The 26612-nt window shown below is 47.1% G+C and overlaps 1 protein-coding gene across 1 annotated transcript; it reads left to right on the forward strand.

The window, feature by feature from the left end:
* Window positions 1–235: 235 nt before the first annotated feature.
* On the forward strand, window positions 236–22052 carry LOC140192283 (transmembrane protein 272-like). Its single transcript, XM_072249945.1, has 5 exons — window positions 236–505; window positions 7914–8018; window positions 12941–12991; window positions 14466–14669; window positions 19334–22052. The coding sequence occupies exons 2-5, from the start codon at window positions 7943–7945 to the stop codon at window positions 19543–19545; spliced, it is 543 nt and encodes a 180-aa protein (XP_072106046.1). The 5' UTR covers window positions 236–505; window positions 7914–7942; the 3' UTR covers window positions 19546–22052.
* Window positions 22053–26612: the final 4560 nt, after the last annotated feature.

The raw sequence follows: 26612 nt of genomic DNA on the forward strand, positions 1-26612 counted from the left end.
ACACACAAAATACTGGAAGAACTCAGCAGGTCAGGCAGCATCTATGGAAAACAGTAAACAGTCAACTTTTCGGGTGTTCTTAACTTGCTGAGTCCCAGCATTTTGAATGTCATAGCTGAGTGTAGCTGGAGACGGAAAGTTTGTAATTTGGAGACGCTCCCTAACGTAGAGTGGTCACAGAATCTTCAATTCCAGTCTTCGACAAATTGATGCAAGCCGCTGATTACGCCATGAATACAGGAAGTAGGTTACAATCTCAATTTTGATATCTCTCAACTCGTCTTGTGAGCAAAAGACTTTTTTTAAATAGGCTCTGCCTTCCTGCTTGTTCGGTAGCATTGAAAACGTCACCCCTCCTTGAGCAAAACCACTCGACCACTTCTTCGTCCAATTGGTCGCAGGGCACCTTAAATGGGCCCCAGTTGCAGTAGTTCCTGCCTTTAGTTCGGACTGTCCCCTCACTCCGAGAAGAATCCAGTTCGATTCCTGACTCGTCACCAAGAAGGTAAATACCCTTTTACACTGCGCCCCGTCCGACAGAATTGAAAATTCCGCTTTCAAAGTTATTTAAATCTTATGGCAGTTAATTCTCACAAGTCCTGACCCAAAATTAACTTCACTCTCGGGAATAAACGCGTCGTTCTACCCAGCCGGCTACCTTATTTACTATTTAATTAACACACAATATCGTCTGCTAAATCGTTATTGAATTTTGGAGAGGGAAGAAATATAGAACTTTGAACAAAATTAAACAAAACAGGACCAGTAGAAGCAAAATACCAAAAAAAAGAGTAATCTTAAATAGTCCAAACTATTAATGTGTATCTACTAGAGAGATGGCTGATTCTGTAATATGCGGGAGACCTCGACAGATGCTCGTTCGTTATGTGCCGTGTTGTATGACATGGGCGATCATGGTCTTTTCATCACCATAATTGTTCTTGGCAAATTTTTCTACAGAAATGGTTTGCCATTGTCTTCTCCTGGGCAGTGTCTTTACAAGATGGGTGACCCCAGGCATTATCAATACTCTTCAGAGATTGTCTGTCTAGCGTCAGAGGTCACATAACCAGGACGTGTGATATGCACCGGCTGCTCGTATGACCATCCACCACCCGCTCCCATGACCGTGATTGGGGGGGTGGGGGGTGGGAGAGAGACTAAATAGGTGCTACACCTTGCCCAAGAGTGACCTGCAGGCTAGCGGAGGGAATGAGAGCCTCACACCTCCTTTGGTAGAGACGTATCTCCAGCCACCACCCACTCCATAGAGGAGTTCAGTTGACGGCATCCATCCGACTCGAAGGACAATGGAGTGTCCGATGTAGGGCTGAGTTCTAGAACAGGCAGCAGTCCAGAACGTTGTGCTGGCCCATATTTTCTCCTCTATATATGCTGCCTGACCTGCTGCGTTCTGCCAGCATTATGCGTGTTGCTCAAGGTTCCCAGCGGAGAGAGGCTCCCTCTTGTTACCCGGGGATGGAGGTTCTAACTGACCACGATCTGCCTCCCACCTCTACCAAGTCTCTGCCCCTCCAAATAGAATTATTTTAACCTTCTATAACTTTTTTGACAGTCAAAGACCACTGAATATTCCAAACTCATCTGAAATCACCAAATCAGAATGGGGTTTAATATCTCTGATATTTGTCGTGAAGCTTGTTGTGTGGCAGCAGTACATTGCAATACACAAATTAAAGAACTGTGAATTACAGTAAGTGTGTGTGTGTGTGTGTCAAATAAGCAGTGCAGAAAGAAAAAAAATATAGTGAGGTAGTGTTCATGGGTTCAATGTCCATTCAGAAATCAGATGGCAGAGGGGAAGAAGCTGTTCCTGAATCGTTGAGTGTGTGCCTTCAGGCTCCTGTACCTCTTTCCTGATGGTAGCAATGAGAAGAGGGCACGTCCTGGGTGTTGCCGTATTTTTTGAGGAGTGGCTCCTTAAATGCCAGGGAGGCCAGTGGCCGTGATGGAGCTGACAGAGTTTACAAACCTCTACAGCTTATTCTGATCCTGTGCAGTCACCCCCCTCCACCCTCACCCATCCCTCCTCCACCACCAACACCCTGCACACTCCTCCTCCCCCCCACACCCATCCTACCCCTCTCAGCCTCTCCCCCTCCCCCCTCCACCACCACCCCGCACACTCCTCCTACCCCTCACACCCCCCTCAGCCCCCCACCCCCCCCCCCTCCACCACACCCCCCCCTCACACCACCCCCCTCCACATTTGGAATTTTGTGTTCAGTTCTGTTTGTTCTGTTGTAGGAACAATAGCATTAAGCTGAACAGAGTGTAGAAAAGATTTGTGAGGGTGTTGCTGAGGCTGGAGGACCTGACTCCTGGATCTTTATTCCTTGCAGTGTAGAAAAATGAGTGATAATCTTAAAGGGCTGCATAAAATCTTGAGGGACACAGTCTTTTTCCCAGGGGTGGGGAATTGGGGAATTGAGGACTTGAGGACATAGCTTTGAGTTCAAAGCAAATATGTTATCAAAATGCATGTAAAACCCTGAGATTAATTTTCCTGTGGAATTTCCATGGTGACATGTATTAGGGGTGGGAGAGGAGAGATTTACTAGGAACCTGAGGAGATGGTTGTCGGAGTGTGAAACGAGCTACTAGAGGGAGTGGCTGAGGAGTTTGGACAGGTACATGGATGGGAAGAGTTTAGTGCAGGGGTTCCCAACCATTTTTATGCCATGCACCAATTCCATTAAACTAGGGATCTATCAACCCCAAGTTGGGAACCCCTAGATTAGAGTCATGTTGGTCGGCATGGAGCATAAATGCCTGTTTCAGTGCTGTATGACTCTAACCCCTTCTAAACTCTTCCTAATTAGTCATTGTAAATTGTCCCATGATTGGGTTGAGGGGTTGCTGAGGGGCGTGGCTCGTTGGGCCGGAGGGTTAAAGCGGGGTTGAGGGGTGCTGAGGGGCGTGGCTCATTGGGCCAGAGGGGTAAAGCGAGGTTGAGGGGCTACTGAGGGGTGTGCCTTGTTGGGCCGGAAGGGCCTAATCTGTGCTGTATCACTAAATAAATAATTGGCTTTCGGTCAAACCCCCTTAACTGTGCTCTTTCTTCATTGCCTGCCTCTCAATGTACTGTCATGCAGAGTAATTGATGTTCTTCCCCCCCCCCCCCCATAGCACTAATACTTTTTATGATTGTGATACAGCACAGGATAGATGTTTCAAGCTGCACTGCCCAGCAATCCCCTGATTTAACCCTAGTCTGATCATGGGACGATTTATAATGATGAATTAACCTACTAACTGGTACGTCTTCAGACTGTGCGAGGAAACAGGAGCACCCGGAGGAAACCCACACAGTTGTGGGAAGGAACATGCAAGCTTGCTGATGGAGGATACTGGGATTGAACTCTGAACTCTGACGCTCTGAGCTGTAATAGTGCTACACTCTGACCTTTCACCCCTCTATGACCTTTGGTTGTCTGGAATTGCCTCCTTAAACCCCTCTGGCTCCGTAATCCGCCCCCCCTCTCCTTGTCATGTTCCTTAAAACCAGCTTAGTTACCAACATCTTATGAGATTTCTTCAGCTCTCTACCCCATTACAGCATTATTTTTCTCTTTGCTTGAACAACTTAGTGTCATTTATTTAAGTAAACACTGGTATTCTTCTTAAAGAAAACTAAATTTAAACTGAAGTTGTACAAGACATTGATGAGGCTGAATTTGGAGTAAGGTGTGCACATCTGGTTACCTACCTACAGGGCAGATATCAACAAGATCAGAAGAGTGCAGAGAAAGTTTACAAGGATGTTGCTCGGACTTGAGGGCCAGAGCTATAGGGAAAGTTTGAACAGGTCAGGATGTTATTTCCTAGAGCACAGGAGAATAAGGGGAAATTTGACAGAGCTGTGCAACATTGAGGGTTATAGATTGGATACGTGCAAGCTGGCTTTTTCCACTGAGGTTGGGTGAGACTAGAACTGGAGGTCATGGGTTAAGGGTGAAAGGTGAAATGTCCAAGGGAACATGAGGGGGGACTACTTCACTCTGAGGGCGGTGAGAGTGTGGAACGAGCTGGCAGCAGGAGTGGTGGATGTGGCTTTGATTTCAGCAATACGAGAAATTTAGGTAGTTGGGTGGATGGAGGGTGATAGCCTGGCTGCAGATCAGTGGGACCAAGCAGAATAGGAGTTTGGCACAGACTAGATGGCCTGAAGGGCCTTTTCTGTACTATAGTGTTCTATGGAGCACCATTTGCTGTGAATATATTTACCAATGTCAACACTGATTTGACTTGCTTTTAACTGTTTACAAATAAGGGTTGGCTTTTGGGGTTGGGGTGGGGTAGGGTTCCCTCAGCCCTTAGTGGTGAGAGATGGTCTCCTCACTGCGGTTCTGGGTTATGGACTAGAGAGGGTCCCTCTGTGTTCCCTCACAGTGGAGGGTGTGTTACTGTGGTAACTGCCTCTGAGGGACTGGAATCTGGCCAAATGGCTCGGTCCTGTTTATGTGATTCGATACTGATCAAGGTGCTCCTCTGTTTCTGACTGTGTGGGGCAGGGGTGTCAGATGAAGCCACAGGAGCAGAATTGTACTATTCGGCCTATTGAATCTGCTCCATCATTCAATTGTGGTGAATTTTATTGTCCCCCTCAACTCTATTTCCTGCCTCTCCCCATAACCTTCGACACCCTGACTTATCGGAAACCCACCAACTTCTGCTTTAAATACACCCAGTGATCTGGCCACCACAGCCGTATGTGGCAATGAATTCCACAGAGTCATGGCCCTCTGGCTAAAAAATTCCTCCTCATCGGTTCTAAAGGTATGTCCATGTATTCTGAGGCTGTGCCCTCTTCCCACTTCTGGAAACATCCTCTACACATCCACTCTATCTAGGCCTTTCAATATTCACTAGGCCTCTCATTCTTCTAAACTCCGGTGAGTACAGGCCCAAACGCTCCTTGTATGTTAACCCTTTCATTCCCGACACCCTGAGACTCCAGTATGCTGGAAGCTGCCTTCTTGAGAATCCTGCTGAGGGGTTTCAGCCAGAAGTGTTGACTCTACTCGTTTCCAAGATGCTGCCTGGCCTGCTGAGTTCCTCTAGCATTCTGTGTGTGTTGCTCGGATTTCCAGCATCTGCAGACTTTCTCTTGTTTGTTTTTGAGAGGCCTGCCTTTTGAGGAGTTCTTTAGTGGGGTATTTTAAAGGTGAGGGACAGGTAACAGCCAATCATTGGCTGGTCTGGACCTGTATGTGCGAGAGACAAACTAGGGTTGGAGTAAATGGGTGCCACGCCAGGAGGCTTTCACTCCCTGCATAGCATTCAATGCAGAATCATAGTTTAAAAGTTTTTTAAAAAGAATTATTTTGATCAACAAAGACTGCCCATGCTGGGTCCAGTGTTTGTCATGGGTTGTATGCTCCTGTTAATGCAGTAAGTAAGTTTGCAGGTGATACCAAATGTGATGTTGTTTTGGGATGAATAGGGTTAGTCGAGATTATGGCAAGATCGAATTGAACAGGGGAGAAAGGAATTGCCGATGGGATTTGATTAGGGATACAGCATGGTAAGGGTGGCGGGGTGGAGAATTGCCTCTACCAAAGGGGGTGTAAGGTGCTTCTTCCCTCTGCCAGCCTGCAGGTCACCCTTGGGCAAGGTGTTGCACCTGCTTAGCACCCCCCCACCCCTAGATCAGGGTCACGTGAAGCCATGGGAGCGGGAGTGGATGGTTGTACGAGCAGCCGGTGCAGATCACAAGTCCTGGTTATGTGACCACTGACACCAGGCAGACAATCTCTGAAGAGTATTGGTAACGGCTGGGGTCACCCATCTTGTAAAGACACTGACCAGAAGAAGACAATGTCAAACCACTCCTGTCGAACAATTTTCCAAGAACAATTGTGGTCATGGGAAGACCACGATTGCCCACATCATGGGGTAACAGGCCCATTCCGGCCCAACGAGCCTCCACTGCCCAATTACACCCATGTGACCACTTAACCTACTGAGCTGGACATCTTTAGACTGTGGGAGGAAACCAGAGCACCTGGAGGAAACCCATGTGGTCATGGGGAGAACATACAAACTCCTTCCAGGCAGTGAACACCAGTCACTGGCATTGCAGGATTGTTATGCTAAGTGCTGTGTCACTATGGCACCCGTTTTACCAGGACGTCAAGGTGTTCTATAAACACGGAACAGGCCAGTAGTAATTAAATGCCTGATCTACCTAATCCCTTCTGCCTACACAATGTCCTTATCACTGTATTGTCTGCACCCTCCGCGACAGTATCTAAGAGCCTCTATCATTATCTGCCTCCACTACCAACCCTTGCAGTGCATTTCAGACGCTGGAATGCTCCAGATGTAGAGACTTGTAAAGTGGCAGTTTAGAAGTTGGCTGGACTTCTCCCTTTCCCCCTTTTCTTTTCCCACTCCCCAATCTGACTCCTTTCTCACCCCTCCTCTTCTCCTCACCTGCCCATCAGCTTGTTCCCTTCTGTTCCCTTCATCCTTCCCTTTCTCCCATGGTCCACTCTCCTCTCCGATCAAATTCCTCCTTCAGCTTTTCGGCCTATCACCTCCCGGCCTATCACCTCCCAGCTCCTCACTTCATCCCCACCTCCTGACCTGGCAAGATGACGGGTCAGTTCCCCACCCCGGGTAGGGTAGAGGGTGACCAGAGGGGCAATTTTTTTCTGCATAGAAGGCGGTGCATACAGTATATGGAATAAGCTGCCAGAGGAAGTGGTAGATGTAGGTACAATTAACAGTATTTTAAAGACAATTGGGTAGGTAGAAACAGGTTATGGAGAAGTAACACGAGTTCATTGGGCAACATGGTCAGCACAGGTGAGCTGGGCCGAAGGGCCTGTTTTCAGTGCTGTAAGACTCCAATATGAATGTCCTAAAATCTTTTCCATAGTTCATTAAAGTCAGAAAGCAGTCAATAATCAACCTGTGAGTCTGCGCACATTGCTTTCTTTCACAGATTGGTTGTATGTCTAATTCAAAGTAAATTTATTATCAAAGTTTGTATATGTCACCATATACTACCCAGGATTCATTTTCTTATGGGCATTCACAGTAGAACAAAGAAAGAAAATAGAATACATGAAATTGCACATCAGTTGTTTGTCAGTCTTTGTGTGCAAAGGAAGAGAAATTGTGCAGATCCAATAACAGGCAAATAAATGATATTGAGGAGATGTGCTGTGGAGTCCTTCAACGTGAGTCCATAGCTCGTGGAATCAGTTCAGTGTTGTGGTGAGTGAAGTTATCCAGGCTGGTTCAAGAGCCTGGGGACTGAAGGGCAATAACTGAACATGGCAGCTTGGGACCCGAGACTCCCGTATCACCTTCCGATAGCACCAGCCAGAGAAGAGAGCATGGCCTGAATGCTGGGGGTCCTTGATGGTGGATACTGCTTTCTTGTGGCATCTTTGTAGATGTGCACCACAGAGGGGCTTTTCTTGTGGACTCTGTAACCACCACTTTTCATAAGCTTTTCCATTCCTGTGCATTGGTCTTTCCACACCTGTCCACGAGGCAACCAGTCAGGAAACCCGCCGATGTGCATGTTATAGATGACATGCTGAATCTCATAATTTTTTTTGTGAATTCTGTTGTATTTTTTCTGCATGAAAACCTCAAGGTAGTGTATGTTAACAAACAGTATGTACCTCAATCATAAATTTCAATTCGACTGACTCTGACTTCGGAGTTGTGGTACCAGGTAGGATAATTGCTTTTTGACGAGGCCGAGTTGCTAGCTCAATGCTCAACCCAGCGTGCAAGGAGCCCTTGCCAGGTTTGAACTTGGTACCATGCGGCTCAAAGTCTGGCACTGATGCCACTACGCCACTGGCTGGCATAGGTAGGGATGGCCAGGTGATGTAATGTGTTTTCTATCTCTCTCTCCTTCATTCTAGTTCCTGTGTACTTGTAAGGGACGCGCAACATGGAAAGCGAAAGCAATCTTTACACTCCTCTCCTGCAGACCATCCAGGAACGCCCTGTTTCCCCAGCTGTAACAGGTATCATTGAATTCGTTCTCTGTGGGATATGGGAATGGGGCCAGTAGCTTCCGATACATATAGCAGCTGATTCCAAATGATTTAAAGTTTTGTCCTAGGCAGACACAGGCAGGGTATAAATGCCATAAAAATGGGTTTTGCAGCACTGTATTTAGCATACTGTACTTAAATTAACAAATTATTTGTATCTCGCACTGCAAAATAAACATAACACACCCTTAAAATAAATGTATTGTAAGGAAGCCTGCCTCGAGAACCAAGGTATCGGTAAAGACACCCGACAAAAGCAACGTGGTGTTCAGGGTCACCTGTGGAGACTGCAACAAGAACTATGTCGGCCAGACAGGGTGTGAACTCTCAACTCATTTACGGGAGCACAGACTGGTTTGGAGACATCACTGTCACTGATCTCAGTACATAAAGACTGAGAAGGACACCACCTTAACTGGGACACCAGGGAGGTTCTAGAGCAGGCAACCACGAAGCAGGCATGAGAATTTTTAGAAGTGCGGTTCTTGTCTGGTAACTCTAAACAAATGTATCAAATTAGCTGCTGTTTGAGCCCCAGTGAGCCAAAGAGACATGACCCATAGAATTCAAAAGTTAACTGCAGGGGTAGCCGAACAGGACTGAAGAAAACAAATGGGGTGGGTGGGGGCGGGGTGCTATATAAACGTAAGCGCTCCCAGAGAGAAACACCAACAACTGGGCACTGACGATGTCCCCTCGACTGATGATGAAATGTCTGCAAGCTAACTGCCAAGCTTGGTGAACACCACAACATCAAATAACACAGCCTCCCTATAGTGGCCTAGTTTTGCTCCAATATCTTCAGCTGTTGTGGGGTTTTGACCCCCATAGGGCAGAGAGGCCTCAGTGGGTAGAGGGTACCTCTGACACAGCAGCACTCTCTACAGACTGCTTATAAAATTACATTTACATTTATAAACACATAAACACAAGAGATGCCGGAAATCCAGAACAACACACAGAGATGCTGGAGGAACTCAGCAGGTCAGGCAGCATCTGTTACTGCCTGTTACACCGCTGGTGTTTAGAGCAGCAGTGAAGGTTCTCCATCTCTGGCGGTGTTCAGGGCTTCCTTCATCATGTCAGTAGCTTCCTCTCTGTTTTCACTCCTGTCAGTCATGCAAGTCCCGGGTGGAGACTCGGGAATACCATCACACTCAGATGTAGGATTCTTCATTGCTGTTTCTGTGACAGTTTTGTTTGACCAGTCAGGGTTGTTAGCCCTGAGCTGAACCCCCCACCTCCCCCCCACACCCCCCCTCGGAACCTGGAGGACCAGTGGACCACTCTTAGTCTGGCCTCTACCCTTTAACCTTTTTGGTATGGGTGACCTTAACAAGAGCCAAAGCATAAAGCCCTGACTCCAGCCAACATCGCTGTCCGAGTTATTGAGGCACTCAAACCTCCAAACCCTACCACAAGGTTGTGGTCCTCTTGGAGGAGGCAGGGTCTGTGGAGGGAATGAGCCCCGATTTAACATCACTGGCATACGGTGTGAGATTCTGGTTTAAGGTGGCATTACCAAAGATGTGCCACGCTTACTGGTGGTTGGTCTTATATTTTTTTTAATTAGGTTCTTTCGGGTTTCTTGCTTTGACTGCCTGTTAAGCAAACAAATCTCAAGGTTGTATAATTTATACATTTGTTGATAATAAATTCTACTGAATCCGGGCCTGGAGAGTATTGTCCAGGGTTTTTCTGTGGTTTGGATTCTATTAGACTCTATTTTTCAGTATTATAGATTTATATTCTGCGCTTTATTTTCTTTTTACCTGATTATTTTTTATAGCGGGATGGGGCTTGGGCGTTGATGTGTCTGATCCGTTTTATTCTTTTTTTTCTGCAGGGAGGTGGGATTTGCGGGGGTGGGGGTGGGGTGGTGGTGTTGGTGATAATCGTGCTTCCTTTCTTTTTCTTTCTTGGTTTCATGGCTACGTGGAGAATTGTAGAATTTCAGAGTTGTACACTGGCCATTCGACCATGGTTTTTCGGTTGGGCGCTGGACACTCGGGGGGCTGTGGTCGCGTGGCCGGCTCCTCCACCGGACTTAGTCTGGTGAGGAGGGTGTGAGGACACCCAGCAGGACTGGGGAAAAAAAACAAGCCCTGACAAAGGGTGGATGAGCTCCTTGTGAGCCAACGGCCATCTTCTGTGGAAGAGATTAAAGCCTCACCACGTATCTACGAATCGTATGCTATGCACCTAGTTAGGAGAGACATGATGAACTTGGGCTCGGCACCGTGTGCCTGGACCTGCCCGAGGCCTCCGCCTAAGGAAGGGCCGAGCTCGAAGAAGCGGCCGTGGCTGGAGGCCAACACGGCCTCAGGCTCGAGTTCGGCGGGGCGGCGGCGGGCGGTGCCAAGGCGGCCAGCGAGAACAAACTGGAGGAGAGGCTGTACTCGGTGCTGTCGCAAGATCGAAGAAGATGGAGGTGCATAGCCACCAACCCCAGATTCGGGATGGCACCCACTGACTGATTGATACTTTGAAAATAAATGAACTCATGAAATGCACTTTGAAACTTTGAAATTCATTGTCCCTGCACAAGCCGTCCAATGCAAATCTCAATAAATATGAATTATAGTGTGTATGTTTGCGTTTAAATTAAATAAATAGTGCAAAAATAGAAAAAAAAGCGGTGAGGTTGTGTTCTTGGGTTCAATGTCCATTCAGAAATCCGATGGCAGAGGGGAAGAAGCTGTTCCTGAATCATTCAGTGAGTGTTTTCAGGCTCCTGTACCTCCTCCCTGATGGTAGCAATGAGAAGAGGGCATGCCCTGTGTGGTGGGGGTCCTTAATGATCACCATCGACATAAACAGCCTTAATGAGCAGTCAACGTTTCGGGCCAAGACCCTTCACTGGGACTAGAAAGGAAGGAGGAAAAAAGCAAGAACGTTAGTGAGGAAAATGAATTGTAGTCTGAGGTAAATATCCCTAATGTATCTGCCTCTACCACTACCCCAGGCAGGGCAATCCAGGCACCCCCCACTTGGCTCACTCCTCACATTCCTTTTAAAAAAAAATACCTCCTCTCCCCTTCATTGCATGCCCTCTGGTAGTGGACATTTCATCCTTGGGGAAAAGTCTACTGCCTGTGTACGTACTGTATAAGATTATGAGAGGCATAGATAAACCTCTGTCAGATCCCTTCTCAGCTTCTGGCACTTAGTGACAACAGCTCAAGTTTGTCCAGGCTCTCAAGATAGTACATCCCCTCGAACCCATGCAGCACCCTCTGCAAAACCTCAACATCCTTCCTTCTGCGGTGAACAGAACCACATGCAATACTAGTTTTATGGAGCTGCGACATAACTGCCTGACTTTTGAAATCAATGCCTCAACTAATAAAAGCAAACATGCCGTATACCTTATTGACCTGTGTAGCCACTTTAAGGAAGTTATTGACTTGGACCCCAAGATCCCTCTGCTCATCGACACTGTTAAGGGTCTTGCCATTGTACTGTCTCTTTACATTTGACCTACCAGGGTGCAACTCTTCACACTTGCCCGGGTTAAACTGCATCTGCCATTTCTCTGCCCATATCTGCAACTGATCTATATCATGTTGTATTCTTTGTCAGTCTTCTACATGGCCCACAACACCACCAATCTTTGTATCATCTGCAAATGTACTAACCCACCCATTTACATTTTCATTTCCGTCATCTATATACGGCACAAACAGCAGAGGTTCCAGTACAGATCCCTGCAGAACACCCCTAATTACAGACCTCCAGCTAGAAAACGGACCTTCTGTCTCTGTGGGCAAGCCAGTTCTGAATCCAAAAGGCCAATTCACCATGGATTCCATGCATCTTAATCTTCTGGATGAGCCTCCCATGAAGGACGTTGTCAAACACCTTATTAAAATCCACCTAGATCACATCCACTGTCCTACCCTCACCAATCATCCTTGTCGAAAAACTCAATCAAGTTGGTAAGACACAACCTGCCCCACGCAAAGCCATGCTGGCTCTCCCTAATTAGGCCACGGTTTTCCAAATGCTCGTAAATCCTACCCCTAAGAATTCTCTGCAGTAACTTCCTTACCACTGAGGTGGGACTCACCACTCTATAGTTTCCAGGGTTATTTTTAGGTTCCTCCTTGAACAATGGAATAATGTTAGCTACTTGCCAGTCGTCATGGACCTCACCTGTGGCTAGGCAGGATGGAAAGATATTGATCAAGGCCCCAGCAATCTCTTCACTTGCTTCTCTCAATAACTTGGAGTTTATCCCGGCAGGCCCTGGGGCCTTATCCATCTTAATAACCCAATGCTACCTCCTCCCTTGCCTTGAAATGCTTTAGTGTATTAATACTCTTGGCACTGATCTCCCTGTCCTTGGTAAATGGTGATGGTGCCAGTGAACAATGCAACCAGCAGTGATGCTCAGGGTGTTGGGAGCCGATTTTGCCTGCTCTCCGTGATGGTCACTCCTATCTCCATGGCGCTGAGGTTATGAAGACCGCCCCGTGCTGTGCTCCGTGTCCGCTAACGTGATAGGCGAGACTTTGTGCCTATTCCAGGGCTTAGACATGAGGACTCGGTTTTGGTTCGAAATGTTGTTTGCTTCAATTGTTTACATGATTTGTTTTTTTTTCTTTCTCTTGCATATCTGGTGTTGGTGTTTTTTCTCTTTAATTGGGTTCTTTCGGGTTTCTTGCTTTGTGGCTACCTGTAAGCAAACAAATCTCAAGGTTATATAATTTATACATTCTTTGATTGTAAATGTACATTGAGTCTTTGAAATGATAATAGACTTTGACAAGCGCCTGTTGTGGTAGAAGAGGGGATGTTTGAACTGAATGAATTCATTGCTGGGGCGGTTTTCTGTCAAAACCCACCTGCACAGTATACACATGGGCTAATGCTTGCAATTCTTTTCACAGTGTGCTTGAAGCTTCTGACTTTCCCCATGGCGATTGCTTCCATCGTGATCGGTGAGATGTTCCTCAGTTTTAATGATTATTGGAATGAATGAAATTATTCGTTGTCACGGCCAGTGGGTGCGGCTGCTGTTGCGTTTTGGCTTCAAAGCAGCAAGTGCAGGAAATGTTCTGCAGGTCAGGCAGCATCTGTGGAGAGAGAAAAAACAATCAAGTCCAGAATCCTTTGAACATAGAACAGCACAGGCTCTTTGATCCATGATATGGTGCTGAATGAGTTAACTGCCTAACTAAACAAATCCCTTCTGCCAACACAGTCTCTATATCTCTGTACATTCGTGTACCTATCTGAGAGCTTCAGACTCCTCCATCATACCTGCCTATTCCACGTACCAGCTATCCACTGCTCATAATTTCATAAATCTCTATTCCAAGGGTTCCCAACCTGGTGTACTCGGACCCCCTACTTGGCCCATGGGAAACCCTGTTCTATCACGTCTCCTTGCCACAGCTGGCTGTGGAGGCCAAGTCATTGGGTGTATTTAAGGCAGAGGCTGATAGATTCTTGATTAGTCAGGGCATGAAGGGACACGGGGAGAAGGCAGGTGATTGGGGCCGAGATGGAAATGGATCAGCCATGATGATGAAATGGTGGAGCAGACTTGTTGGGCCAAATTCTGCTCCTATATCTTGTGGTCTTCCTTCACCCTCTGCTATTCCAGAGAAAACAGCCCAAGCTTGTCCAACCTCCTTTATAGCTCAAACCCTTTAACCCAGGCAGCATCCTGGTGAACCTCTACAGTGCCCTGTCCAAAGCCTTCACATCTCCCTGTCTGTCGTGGATGTAGGTGCTCTACGAAGCAGTCCTCCAATCCCTGTTTCCATGTTAAATAACACCCTCAAAAACTGTGCACCTGTCTCCGTCTCCTCTGCTCTTTGGCAAACAAACCTAATTTATCCAGTCTCTGGTGATAATTGTGATATTGCTCGGTTTGTTATTGTCATGTGCCCTGAAGTCCAGTGAGAAACATGTCTTGCTTGATACTTATAGAGCTCAGTTCATTACAATAGTGCAAAAGAAATCAGTTATTTGTAAACACAAGAAATTCTGCAGATGCTGGAAATCCAGAGCCACGCTCACGTACACTCTGCCTCTGTCTGTCTGCCTGTCTCTCTCTTGCAGCTGGAAGAACTCAGCAGGTCAGGTCGCATTTATGGAGGGGTTTAAATGGTCGATGTTTTGGCCAGAGACCCTTCATCAGGACTGCTATCCACTCAGTCTACACCTTTGTATCTTGTACACCTCTATCTAGTCACCTCTCACCCTCCTTTGCTCCATATATGGAATTCTGGGAACTCTGAAGTATTCAAGATACATGAACAGTCCTTAGTCTTGTGCAATCAAATTGCTGTCTGAGCCTCATGCAAAGGAGGAATTTTAATGCACACTTGTATATTTGAATAAAACTAATCTTTTTTTAATCCTCCTCTCTCACTCCCCACCCCCACCCCCACCCCTTCCACACAGGCACAATCTACTTGCATTCTTGTACCAAGCAGTACCTCATTCCAATTTATCTGATTGTCTCCGGGAGCTTTACTCTCTTCTTCGTGATCACGACACTGAAATCGTGCGGCTCACGCGAGGAAGACTCCATGGAAGTGGCCCGCAAATCGGGCACTGTGTGGCGGACCTTGGGATTGATTTTCTCCTTCGTCTGGTTTATCTGTGGTGAGGGTGTTTCTGTGGTGTGTTTAGTTGCATGGGTGTATTGGAAAGGGGCGGAGGGGAGCCTGCAACGTCGATTAGCTTTATTTGTTGCACGTGCACTGAAACATAGCATCGTTTTTGTGTCGATGACCAACACAGTTTGAGAATGTGCTGGGGCTCAGCCTGCAAATGTTGCCCAGCATCTGATATCAACACAGCATCCCCACAGCTTATTAACCCTCAGGTGTACGTTTTTGGACTGTGGGAGGAAACTGGAGCACCCAGAGGAAACCCACACGGTCACGGAGAGCGTGTACAAACTCCTTACAGACAGCAGCAGGATTTGAACCCACGATCACTGGCGATATAAAGCGTTATTGTGCTGCTTAGTGTTTCATTGACTTTTACAGCCCTCTTTTTTTTCGCACTGTTTTGAATTTATTTTGGGCTTCCCAGACTGACGTTTGACCATTTTATCCTGGCATTTGATGCCTTGTAGTAATTGGAGGGGTTTGGGATGATATGATGTGCCATCAAGATGTAGATGTGTAGTGGAAAGTGTATTGACTGGCTGCATTACGGCTGGTATAGGAACAGTAATGCCTTTCAGCAGAAAATTCTACAATATGTGGCAGATTCTGCCCAGTACATCACAGGTGAAGCCCTCCCAACCATTGAGCACATCTACAGGAAACATTGCCGTAGAAAAGCAGCATTCATCATCAAAGACCCTCACCACCCAGGCCATGCTCTTTCCTTGCTGCTGCCATCAGGTAGAAGGTACAGGAGCCTCAGGACTCGCACCACCAGGGTCAGGAACAGTTACTACCCCTCAACCATCAGGCTCTTGCACCAAAGAGGATAACGACACTCATCTATTGAGATGTTCTCTCAACCAATAATCTCACTTTAGGGACTTTTCTTATTATTTCATGTTCTCATTATTTATTGCTATTTATTTGTATTTGCATTTGTACAGTTTGATGTCTTCTATACTCTTGCTCTTTCCTTGATCCTGTTATTCTATAGATTTGCTGAGCATGCCTACAGGAAAGCTAACCTTAGGGTTGTATGTGGTGACGTGTATGTACTCAGATAACTTTTACTTTGAACTTTTTGAATATTAATTAAGAGACAATTTCATGGCATAAATGCCTATGACAAACTTTTGCCAACATCTTTCCTGACAAAACATTTGTCATTGAAAGATGCTCCTTAGATGCAAAGACTCAACACTGAAGTATCCAAGTTGGCTTATTATTGCAGAGAGGTAAAGTGCAAAACTTGTTTTGCCTGCTGCCAAACAGATCATGTGCGCCGGGGTATCCAGTGACAACACCAAATAGCGTTCAAAGTAAATCTATTATCAGACAGCAGATGAGTCACCATATCCAATCCTGAGATTCGTTTCCTTGTGGGCATACTCAATAAATTTGTAGTAGAATAATAATTCTTGATCTTAGCCAAAAGACCAAGAAGCTATGTTGGCTGCAGTCAGAGCCTTGTGCTTTGGCTCTTGGTCAGGTCACCCATGTCAAACAGGTCAAAGAGTAGAGGTCAGACTGAGAGTGGTCCACTGGTCCTCTCGGTTCGGGGGCTCAGCTCAGGGCTAACAGTTCTGACTGGCCAAACAAAATTGTTATGGAAACAACACTGAGGAATCCTTTATCTGTATGTGTTGGTATGGGCAGAGGGACCCAAACACCAGTGGTGTAATGGGCAGTAGGTCAGAATGGTGGCCGTAATAGGATCAAGGAAAGACGGCAGCAACTTGGGCATTCAACCAGTGGGGGAGGGGGGGGGCGGGAGGGGAGAAAGAAATACCAACTTGGGCCTTGAATCAGTGTGTGCAAGTGCAAAAGGAAAGAAATAATAATAAAGAAATAAGCAATAAGTGTCAAGAACATGAGATGAAGGATCTTTCAAAGTGAGCCCATAGGTTGTGGGAACATTTCAGTGTTGGGCAAGTAAAGTTGAGTGAAGTTATCCCCTCTGGTTCAAGAGCAGGATGGTTGAGGGGTAGTAACTGTTCCTGAGCCTTGTGCTGAGAGTCCTGAGGCTCCTGTGCAGTGGTGAGAAGAGAGCATGTCCTGGATGGTGGGGTCCTTGATGGTATCTGCTGCTTTCTTGTGATAGTGCTTCATGTAGATGCCAGGGAGGGCTTTACCTGTGATGGACTGGGCCGTATCCACTACCATTTGAAGAATTTTTGCTTCAAGGGCTTTGATGTTTAGAGCAAGTGGAGGGTGGCCCGGCAGCGAACAGTTACTGTGACGTTTTACAGTGCTGGCGATCGGGGTTCAATTCCTGTAAGGAGTTTGTAAATTCTCCCCGTGACCGCATGGGATCCCTCCGGGTGCTCCGGTTCCTTCCCACATTCCAAAGACTTGCAGATTAGTAAATTGTGAGTATGATCTGTTGGTGCTGGAAGCATGGTGATACTTGTGGGCACTTGATGATGCAAATGGCACATTTCACTGTACATTTTGATGTCTGTGTGACAAAGCCGATCTTTAATGTATAAATCCGAGCCACGTGCGTGCATGTATGTCCCCCCCCTCTCTCCCCCCCCTCTCTCCCCCCCCTCTCCCCCCTCTCCCCCCTCTCCCCCCTCTCCCCCCCCTCTCCCCCCCCTCTCCCCCCCCTCTCCCCCCCTCTCCCCCTCTCCCCTCTCTCTCTCCCCCTCTCTCTCCCCCTCTCTCTCTCCCCCTCTCTCTCTCCCCCTCTCTCTCTCCCCCTCTCTCTCTCCCCCCTCTCTCCCCCCCTCTCTCCCCCCCTCTCCCCCCCCCTCTCTCCCCCCCCTCTCTCTCCCCCCCCTCTCTCCCCCCCTCTCTCCCCCTCCTCTCCTCCCCCCTCTCCCCCCCTCTCTCCCCCCCCTCTCTCCCCCCCTCTCTCCCCCCCTCTCTCCCTCCCCCTCTCTCCCCCCCCTCTCTCCCCCCCCTCTCTCCCCCCCCCTCTCTCCCCCCCTCTCTCCCCCCCTCTCCCCCTCCCCCCCTCTCTCCCCCCCTCTCTCCCCCCCCTCTCTCCCCCCCCTCTCTCCCCCCCCTCTCTCCCCCCCTCTCTCCCCCCCCTCTCTCTCCCCCCTCTCTCTCCCCCCCTCTCTCTCCCCCCCTCTCTCTCCCCCCCCTCTCTCTCCCCCCCTCTCTCTCCCCCCCCTCTCTCTCCCCCCCTCTCTCTCCCCCCCCTCTCTCTCCCCCCCTCTCTCTCCCCCCTCTCTCTCCCCCCCCTCTCTCTCCCCCCCTCTCTCTCCCCCCCCCCTCTCTCTCCCCCCTCTCTCTCCCCCCCTCTCTCTCCCCCCCTCTCTCTCCCCCCCTCTCTCTCCCCCCCTCTCTCTCCCCCCTCCCCCCCTCTTTCCCCCCCCTCTCTCCCCCCTCTCTCTCCCCCCCCTCTCTCTCCCCCCTCTCTCCCCCCCTCTCTCCCCCCTCTCTCCCCCCCTCTCTCCCCCCCTCTCTCCCCCCTCTCTCCCCCCCCTCTCTCCCCCCCCCTCTCTCCCCCCCCTCTCTCCCCCCCCCCTCTCTCCCCCCCCCTCTCCCCCCCCCTCTCTCCCCCCCCTCTCTCCCCCCCCTCTCTCCCCCTCTCTCCCCCCCTCTCCCCCCCCCCTCTCCCCCCCCCTCTCCCCCTCTCTCTCTCTCTCTCTCTCCCCCTCCCTCCCTCTCTCTCTCTCCCTCCCTCTCCCCCCCCTCTCTAATTTCCTTCCAGTTATTCACAGCCTTCCTCCTTGTACTGATCTGACTGTCTGCCTATAATCAGGCACTACCAGCTCCCACTTCCTGGAGAATTCCCTGAAGAGTGGAATCAGTCCAACTTGGACTAAGGGGCTATTTTGGCTCTCCCGTCTGTCTGTCTGTCTGTCTTTCGATGCCAAGTGCTTCACTGGGAATGATGTAGGCAAAAGTTCAAGTTTATTGTCATGGGCATTGCAAGTCCAGGGTATAAACACTATCAGACTGACTCTGCAGCATAGAAGTTAACAAACTTAACTTGTGTACGAAGCTTCACAAAACAGTGAACAGAAGCATTTTTCAGGATCAAGAGCTTAATTCATTAAGAATTTGCTGTTGTGTGTTGGTGTAACAAAGCTACCATTCAACAATTATAAAGAATTATATAAAATAAACTTTAAAAAAAACAACATTCAACAATTATTAACAAGAGAAATTCTGCAGATGCTGGAAATGCAAAGCAATACACAAAATGCTGGAGGAACTCAGCAGGTCAGGTAGCATCTGTGGAAGTGAATAAACAGTCAACGTTTCAGGCCGAGACCCTTCTTCAGGACTGGAAAGGAGGGGGTAGATGCCAGAATAAAAAGGTGGGTTGTGGGGAGGGGAAGGTGGATAGCTGGAAGGTGGTAGGTGAAGCCAGGTGGATAGGAAAGATAAAGGGCTGAAGAGGAAAGAATCTGATCACAGAGGAGAGTGGACCACAGGAGAAAGGGAAGGAGGAGGTGACCCAGGGGGAGGTGATAGGCAAATAAGATGAGGTAAGGGGCCAGAGTGGGGAATAGAAGAGGAGTGGAGGTTGGAGGCTACCCAGATGGAATATAAGGTGTTGCTCCTCCACCCTGAGGGTGGTCTCATTTTGGCAAGTCGGAACAATTATAAAGAATGGTATATAGTAAACTAGGAGCTTAAAGTATTACGTGTTGTCCATTGCTTAATAATTGTTTTCTTCTCCACCCCCAGGTAATGTCTGGATTTACGGCAGCTATGAGCCAGAATACACCGACAAATTATCACCCAACTACTGTGATAAAACCCTCTATCTCTTTGCTTTCTGGACCACCAACTGTGCGTACATTGCGCTTGGGCTAACACTGGTGTCCGGCTTCTGTGGGTTACTTTTGATGTGTATCATGGGTAGGAGCATCCTCCTAAACCCACGCAGGGGAGAATAGCGAACTTCTGGGTGAGAGGGGTCTTTGATTGTGCTGGCTGCTTTACTGAGGCAGAGACAAGTGTAGAATTCTCCCAACTTCGTCCGTGGTTTGAGCAGGCACTTTGGGCTTTTGTAGTTAATTCGGCTGGAATTTGTCATGTTGTTTTACAAACCCTTGCATATCTTTATTTTGCTTGTTATTTGCATACAAGTTGCTTTTATTAAGGAAGTTGATGTCAATGAATTTTTGAAAGAATTTGTATATTAACTGATCAGTAACAATTACAGTTTTAAGTAGATCCTTGGGCAATATCAAGTTGAATAACTGCAATTAAATATCACTTCAATTATTGAGTTTTGGATTATTGTCACACGTACGTACAGTGAACAGCTGATCTTGTATACTGTTTATTCAGATCATCACACAGTGTATTGAGGCAGAACAGGGTAAGCAATAATGGAATTCAGAGACAAGTGTCATGGCCTCAGAGAAGGTGCAGTGCATATAAACGATAAAGTGCAAGATCATAACGAGGTAGATTGTGAGACCATGCATCCGTCTTATTGTACAATCGGTCAGTTCAGGAAGCAATGCCTCAGAAAAGTGGCGACCATCATTAAGGGCCCCCAGCACCCGGGACATGCCCCTCTTCTCATTGCTACCATCAGGGAGAAGATACAGAAGCCTGAAGGCACACACTCAGTGATTCAGGATTAGCTTCTTCCCTCTGCCATCCGATTCCTAAATGTTCATTGAACCCATGAACACTACCCCACTATTTAAAAAAAAAATAATTTTTTCCTCACTTATTTGATTTAACTATTTACTATACTTTGATTCACACTTTTTCTCTATCATTATGTATTGCATTGTACTGCTGCAGCAAAGTTAACAAATTTCATGGCATATGCTGGCGATATTAAACCTGATTCTGATAACAGTGCGGTAGGAACTGTCCTCGAGCCTGGTGTTAAAAGCTTTCTGGCTTTTGTATCTTCTGCCCGGTGGGAGAGGGGAGAATAGAGAACGTCTGGGGTGAGAGGGGTCTTTGACTGTGCTGGCTGCTTTACTGAGGCAGAGACAAGTGTAGACAGAGTCCCTGGAGGGGAGGCTGGCTTCAGTGACGTGCTGAGCTGTGTCTGGACCTCTCGGTGGTTTCTTGTGGTCACGAGCAGGGAAGCTGCTGTGTCAGGCTAATCATAATCCGGTTTAATATCACCAGCATATGTTGTGAAACTTGTTGTTTTGTGGCAGCAGTACAGTGCAATACACAATTTTAAAAATACTATAAAACTATAGATATATTAAAAATAAATTCGTACATAAAGAGAGCAAAAACATGTGTTCATGGGTTGGTTCAATGTCCATTCAGAAATCTGAGGGGAAGAAGCTGTTCCTTAATCATTGAGTGTGGATCTTCAGGCTTCTGTACCTCCTCCCTGATGGTAGTAATGAGAAAAGGGCATGTCCTGGGTGATGGGGGCCCTTATTGATGGATGCCGCCATTTTGAGTCATTGCATTTTGAAGATGTCCTCGGTGCTGGGGAGGCCGGTGCCCCTGATGGAGCTGGCTGTGTTTGCAACTTTCCACAGCCTTTTCTGACCTTGTGTAGTTGCCCCCCTATACCAGATCCAGTCTGTCAAACATCCAGGCAGAATTAATACATTTTCCTGAGTGTTTTAACTGCAGCCTCGGGGTTCCTGCTGCCGGCAAATCCTCTCTGTCAATTGTATGCTGAAGAGTTTGGGAAATGTGTGCTAGTGACATAGCTTGAGTAATCATTGGTAAAGCCCAGAATGCCTGTCTGGGAAAGGGGGTGGCGGAAACGCGTGGTTATGTCATAATCAGTTATCTGTTGGAAACACGAGAGACCGCAGTGACTGGAATTTGAAGCAACAAGCAACCTTCTGGAGGAACTCGGAGGGTTGAGCAGTGTGTAATGGTGGTGGTGGAGGTGGGGGGGGAGGTGACAAGGTAATTGTCAATGTTTGCTGTAGCTGTTTTTTGGTTTTGACCTAGGCATGCTTAAGGATTAAATTTGCCTTCTATTTGTCAGACATACATTGAAGCATACAGTCAAAAGTGTTGCACGTGTTGTGCTGTGGGCAGTCGCTGGCAGCACTGACATTGCATGCCTACAACACATCACCTCTAACCTGTAACCTTTCCTGACGAAGGGTCTTGGCCGGAAACGTCAACTGTGCTTCTTCCTATGGATGCTGCCTGGCCTGCTGTGTTCCGCCAGCGTTTTGTGTGTGCCACCTCTAACCTGTGCATCTTTGGGATGTGGGAGGTACCTGGTCACCACTGTTCCCTCATCGTTAATCAACTACCAGTCTGCTGAATGCCAATGCCATCTAGTCAAAACATTTTATTTTTGCCATTGGCCCTATCAGCTGTTTTGACTACCTGACATTGTTTTACATATCTTGTGAGTTGTGTTTGTTTTTAAAAAGTATGTGATTTTTCAGTTTTCATTCTAAGTATTCATAGCATGAATAATAAACGTAAAGTGTTGCAAAGATTTCAGTGTGTGTGTGTGTGTGTGGAGTGAATGTACAAACTCTTTACAGGCAGGGTGTGAAACCCATTTGCTATCACTGTAATGGTGTTACACTAACCACTATGCTACTGTGCAGCCATATTAGGTGGGAGGAGTAATTTTAATAATGTACAACCCAGGCCCACTGACGATTAGGGCAACTGTATCTCATAAAAACCTACCAAATATTGAAAGGTCAAGATGGAGTGGGCCATTGTGCACATCCACATGAAACACTGTTGTAGGAAGGCAGCATCCATCAGCAGATACCCCACCACCCGGGCCATGCTCTTTTCTCTCTGCTGCCATCAGATAAAAGGTGCAAGTGTCTCAGGATTTATGCCACCAGGTTCAGGAACAGTTACTACCCCTCAACCATCAGGCTCTTGAACAAAAGGGGATAACTACACTCACTTGCCCATCCATTGAGATGTTCCCACAACCATTGATCTCACTTTAAGGGCTCGTTATCTCACATTCTCATTATTTATTGCTATTTACACAGTTTGTTGTCTTCTGCACTCTGGTTGATCTTTCATTGATTCTGTTATAGTTACTATTCAATAGATTGCTGAGTATGCCCGCAAGAAAATTAATCTCAGGGTTGTATATAGTGACAAATTTGTACATTGATAATAAAATTTACTTTGAACTTTAAAATTACTTTGTTTCCTGTAGTGGGGGAGTCCAGGACCAGAGCACACAGCATCAGAGTAGAAGGACATCCCTTTAGAATGGAGATGAGGAGGAATTTCTTTAGCCAGAGTGTGGTGAATCTGTGGAATTCATTGCCACGGACAGCTGTGGAGGCCAAATCATTGTGTATATTTAAAATGGAGTAAAATTTTCCTGTCGTGCCTGCAAGCAAATGAATCTCATGGTAGTATAAAGTAATGTGTATGTACTTGGATAATAAATTTGTCGAACTTTGAATCTATTGAGGTACAGTGAGAAGCTTGTCTTGCATACAGATCAGATCATTGCTCAGTGCATTAATGTAGAAGAAGGTAAAACAACAACAATGCAGAATAGTATCACAGCTACAGAGAGAGTGCAGCACAGGTAAACAATCAACCACACGATTATGGTAAGTTATATTATGTTCAATCTTCAAAGTCAATTTATTATCAAAGTCCGTATCTGTCATTATATACAACCCTGACATTCACTTCCCTGTGGGTATACTCGATAAAATTCAATAATCGTAACAGAATCAGTGAAAGATGGCACCAACGTGGGCGTTCAAACGGTGCAAACGACAACAAACTGTAAATACAAAAAGAATGAAATAATAATAAATAAGCAATAAATATCAAAAACATGAGATGACGAATCCTTGAAAGTGAGTCCAAAGGTTGTGGGAACATTTCAACGATGGGGTGAGTGAAGTTGTCCCCTTTGATTCAAGAGCCTGTTGGTTGAGGGGTAGTGACTGTTTCTGAACTTGGTGGTGTGAGTCCTGAGGCTCCTGTACCGCCTTCCTGACGGCTGCAGCAAGAAGAGGGCATGGACTGGGTGGTCAAGGGTCCATTTTACTCTACGAGAGGTCCTTGCAGTGGCCTGGTAATACAGGGCAGAAGCTGTCCTTGTGCTTGGTGGCCTGTGCTTTCAGGCTGATGGGAGAAGAGAGAACATGTGGGGTAGGTGTGACCTTTAATTACGGTGACTGCTTTACTGAGGCAGTGAGAAGTGTAGACAGAGTCCGGGAAGGGGAGGCAGAAGAGGTTTACCTGGATTTAAGGAGTGTGTAGCAGATATTTGAACAAGCCAGTGATGCTGCTGGAGACCTCACACGGGTTGTTACCCTCTATGACACAGCCTCTGATCAATCCAATAATCACGCTCCAAAAGTTGGAGAAAGGTAGCTGATCCTTTATTAGCAACTAGCAAAGCATACAATCTTAAAGCAGTGAAACTAAAGCCAAGTTTATTATTTCTCCAAAACAGGGGGTAAAGCACGGTTGTACACATAACAGAATAACAAACAGAAAATCTGCAGATGCTGGAAATCTGAGCAACATACACAAAATGCTGGAGGAACTCAGCAGGCCAGGCAGCATCTAAGGAAAAAAGTATAGTGGACTCAATCCCATCACCAAACACATCTTTCCCTCTCCCTCCCCCCCACTTTCTGCTTTCTGCAGGGATCGCTCCCTACGCGGCTCCCTTATCCATTCATCCCTCCCCACTGATCTCCCTCCTGGTACTTACCCTTGCGAGCTGAACAAGTGCTACATCTGACCCTACACCTCCTCCCTCACAACCATGTAGGGTCGCAACTAGTCCTTCCAGCTGGGGTGACACTTCGCCTGTGAGTCAGTTGGGGTCAAATACTGTGTTCATTGCTCCCAGTGTGGCCCGATGTAGATTGGGAGACAGCTTCACCAAGCATCTCTGCACTGTCTGTCGGAATAAGCAAGATCTCCCAGTGGCCACCCATTTTAATTTCACTTCCCATTCCCATTCCGATATGTCCATCCATGACCTCCTCCACTGTCGGGATAAGGCCACACTTAGGTTGGAGGAATAACACTTTATATTCCTTCTGGGTAGTCTCCAACCTGATGGCATGAACATCGATTCCTTAGACTTCCAGCAATGCCTCGCCCCCTTCACCATTTCCCATCCCCTTGTCCCTCTCTCATGTTATCTCATCGCCTCCCCCTGGGGCTCCTTCCTCCCTCTCCCCCTTTTTTCTTTCCTCCATGGCCTTCTATCTCTTTGCTTCATCCCTCCTCCTCCAAGTTTCACCTTTCTCCTGCTGTTTCTCCCTCCCCTCCCCTCACCTTTCAAATCTACTCCTCAGCTTTTTCTCTCTAGACCTGCTGAAGGGTTTTGGCCTGAAACATCAACTGTACTTTTTTCCACAGATGCTGCCTGGCTTGCTGAGTTCCTCCAGCATTTTGTGCGTGTAACACAATAACATTGGAAAGTAAGAATTAAATCTACAAGTGAATTGGGCATGGATGAATCAAAGAGCATAAATTAAATATTGTAGGGTACGGTACAATTTTGCCCGTGTCACTTTGAATGCAATGATGCAGGGTGTTCAGAAGCCTAACGGCCTGAGGGAAAAAACTGTTTCCCATCCTGACCATTGTTGTTTTTATGCATCGGAGTCTCCTGCCTGCTGGTAGAAAGTCAGAGGATGCTGGATAGGTGGGTGGGATCCTTCATAATACTAAGGGCCCTGTGTGTGCAGCGCTCCTAAAACCAGTGATAGCAAACATATTGAAGTGACCTTAAGCAAAGTTAAGTAGAGTTAAGAGATTTCAAGCATAATCAAGTGATACTAAGTGGTCAACAAAAGATACAACACCTGTCGGTCCCTAGCTCTAAAACTAACCCGAGCAAAGCATAAATCATAAGTTTGCACTTGCTTGCCCCCTCCGTGTGACTGACTAGGATGCTAAACAAGATAAATAAACAGATGCAGGGCTCCTCCAGAGTGGTTGGACGAACCTGTTTTCTCTGATCGTTTGAGGCTGTGAAAATAACCGACAGGAATTTGTAAGATTGTGAGAGGTATCGTTATGATAGAGAGCCAGTATCTTCTCCAAGGGTACAGATGTCTAATACTAAAGGGTGTACATTTAAGGTGAGAAGGGGATGTGTGGGGTTTTTACACTGAGAGGGAGGGGTGGGTGCCTGGAATGTGCTGCCAGGGTGGAGGCAGATAAGACAGAGGTGTGCAGGAGACTCTTGGATAAGCTCATAAATGCGCTGGCAATAGAGAGATGTTGACTGCATGCAGGCAGAAGGCTTAGTTTAACCAAGCTAAATTGGTCCAGCACAACATTGTGGGCTGAAGGGCCTCTGTGCTGTTCTTAACAGGAAGATACAGAGGTAATCTAATACAAGACTGTGTAAAAGTCTCTGGCACGTACAGTGTATATAGAGCTGGGGTGCCTGAGACTCTTGCACAGAACTGTAGTAATTTTATGTATTGCACTGTACTGCTGCCACAAAGAAAGCAAATTTTGTGACATACGTGAGTGATGGTAAACCTGATTCTGAATTAGGTTTCTATTGTAGACTGAGAGTGGGAAGGGGTCAGGGAGAGGGTATGGGTATGGGTATTTGATCCTCCACAAGTTGTGAGGGGAATTGTGATTGGGAAAAGGGGAAGGGAGAGGGAAGTGATCATTCTGTAATGATTGATAAAACAATTGTTTGGAATCCAATAACTTTAACTGGTGTTTCAAGGGTGGGTGTGTTGGCACCTGCAGCATCCCCTCCCCGGCACCACCTTCTCTGCCACCTGTCCCACACCCCTCCCATGACACTCCATCCTCGCCATTTGCTCCCACCAGGTTTACAAGCTTGCTCTCCATTCCACGTTGACAAATACAGCTCTGTGCAAAAGTTTTAGGCACCCAACACCAGAGTATATATATATAGTATACTTGTGCCGAAGAAGTTTGCACTAGATTTACCAGAATGGTAGTATGAGGTGGCAACATCGTGGGTGTAGCAGTCGTAACAACTTCTAATCTGCTCATGACTAGGATGGACTTCCTCACTGGCTTGGCCACGGCCGTT

The sequence above is a fragment of the Mobula birostris genome, unplaced genomic scaffold, assembly GCF_030028105.1.
Source record: "Mobula birostris isolate sMobBir1 unplaced genomic scaffold, sMobBir1.hap1 scaffold_1038, whole genome shotgun sequence".
Lineage (NCBI taxonomy): Eukaryota > Metazoa > Chordata > Chondrichthyes > Myliobatiformes > Myliobatidae > Mobula > Mobula birostris.

Excerpts from the sequence above, each read along its gene's own strand:
- LOC140192283 (XM_072249945.1), top strand. The coding sequence starts at position 7,943 with ATGGAAAGCGAAAGCAATCTTTACACTCCTCTCCTGCAGACCATCCAG. Across the intron at positions 8,019-12,940 it reads TGTTTCCCCAGCTGTAACAG|TGTGCTTGAAGCTTCTGACT; the intron begins GTATCATTGAAT and ends TTCTTTTCACAG. Across the intron at positions 12,992-14,465 it reads GATTGCTTCCATCGTGATCG|GCACAATCTACTTGCATTCT; the intron begins GTGAGATGTTCC and ends CCTTCCACACAG.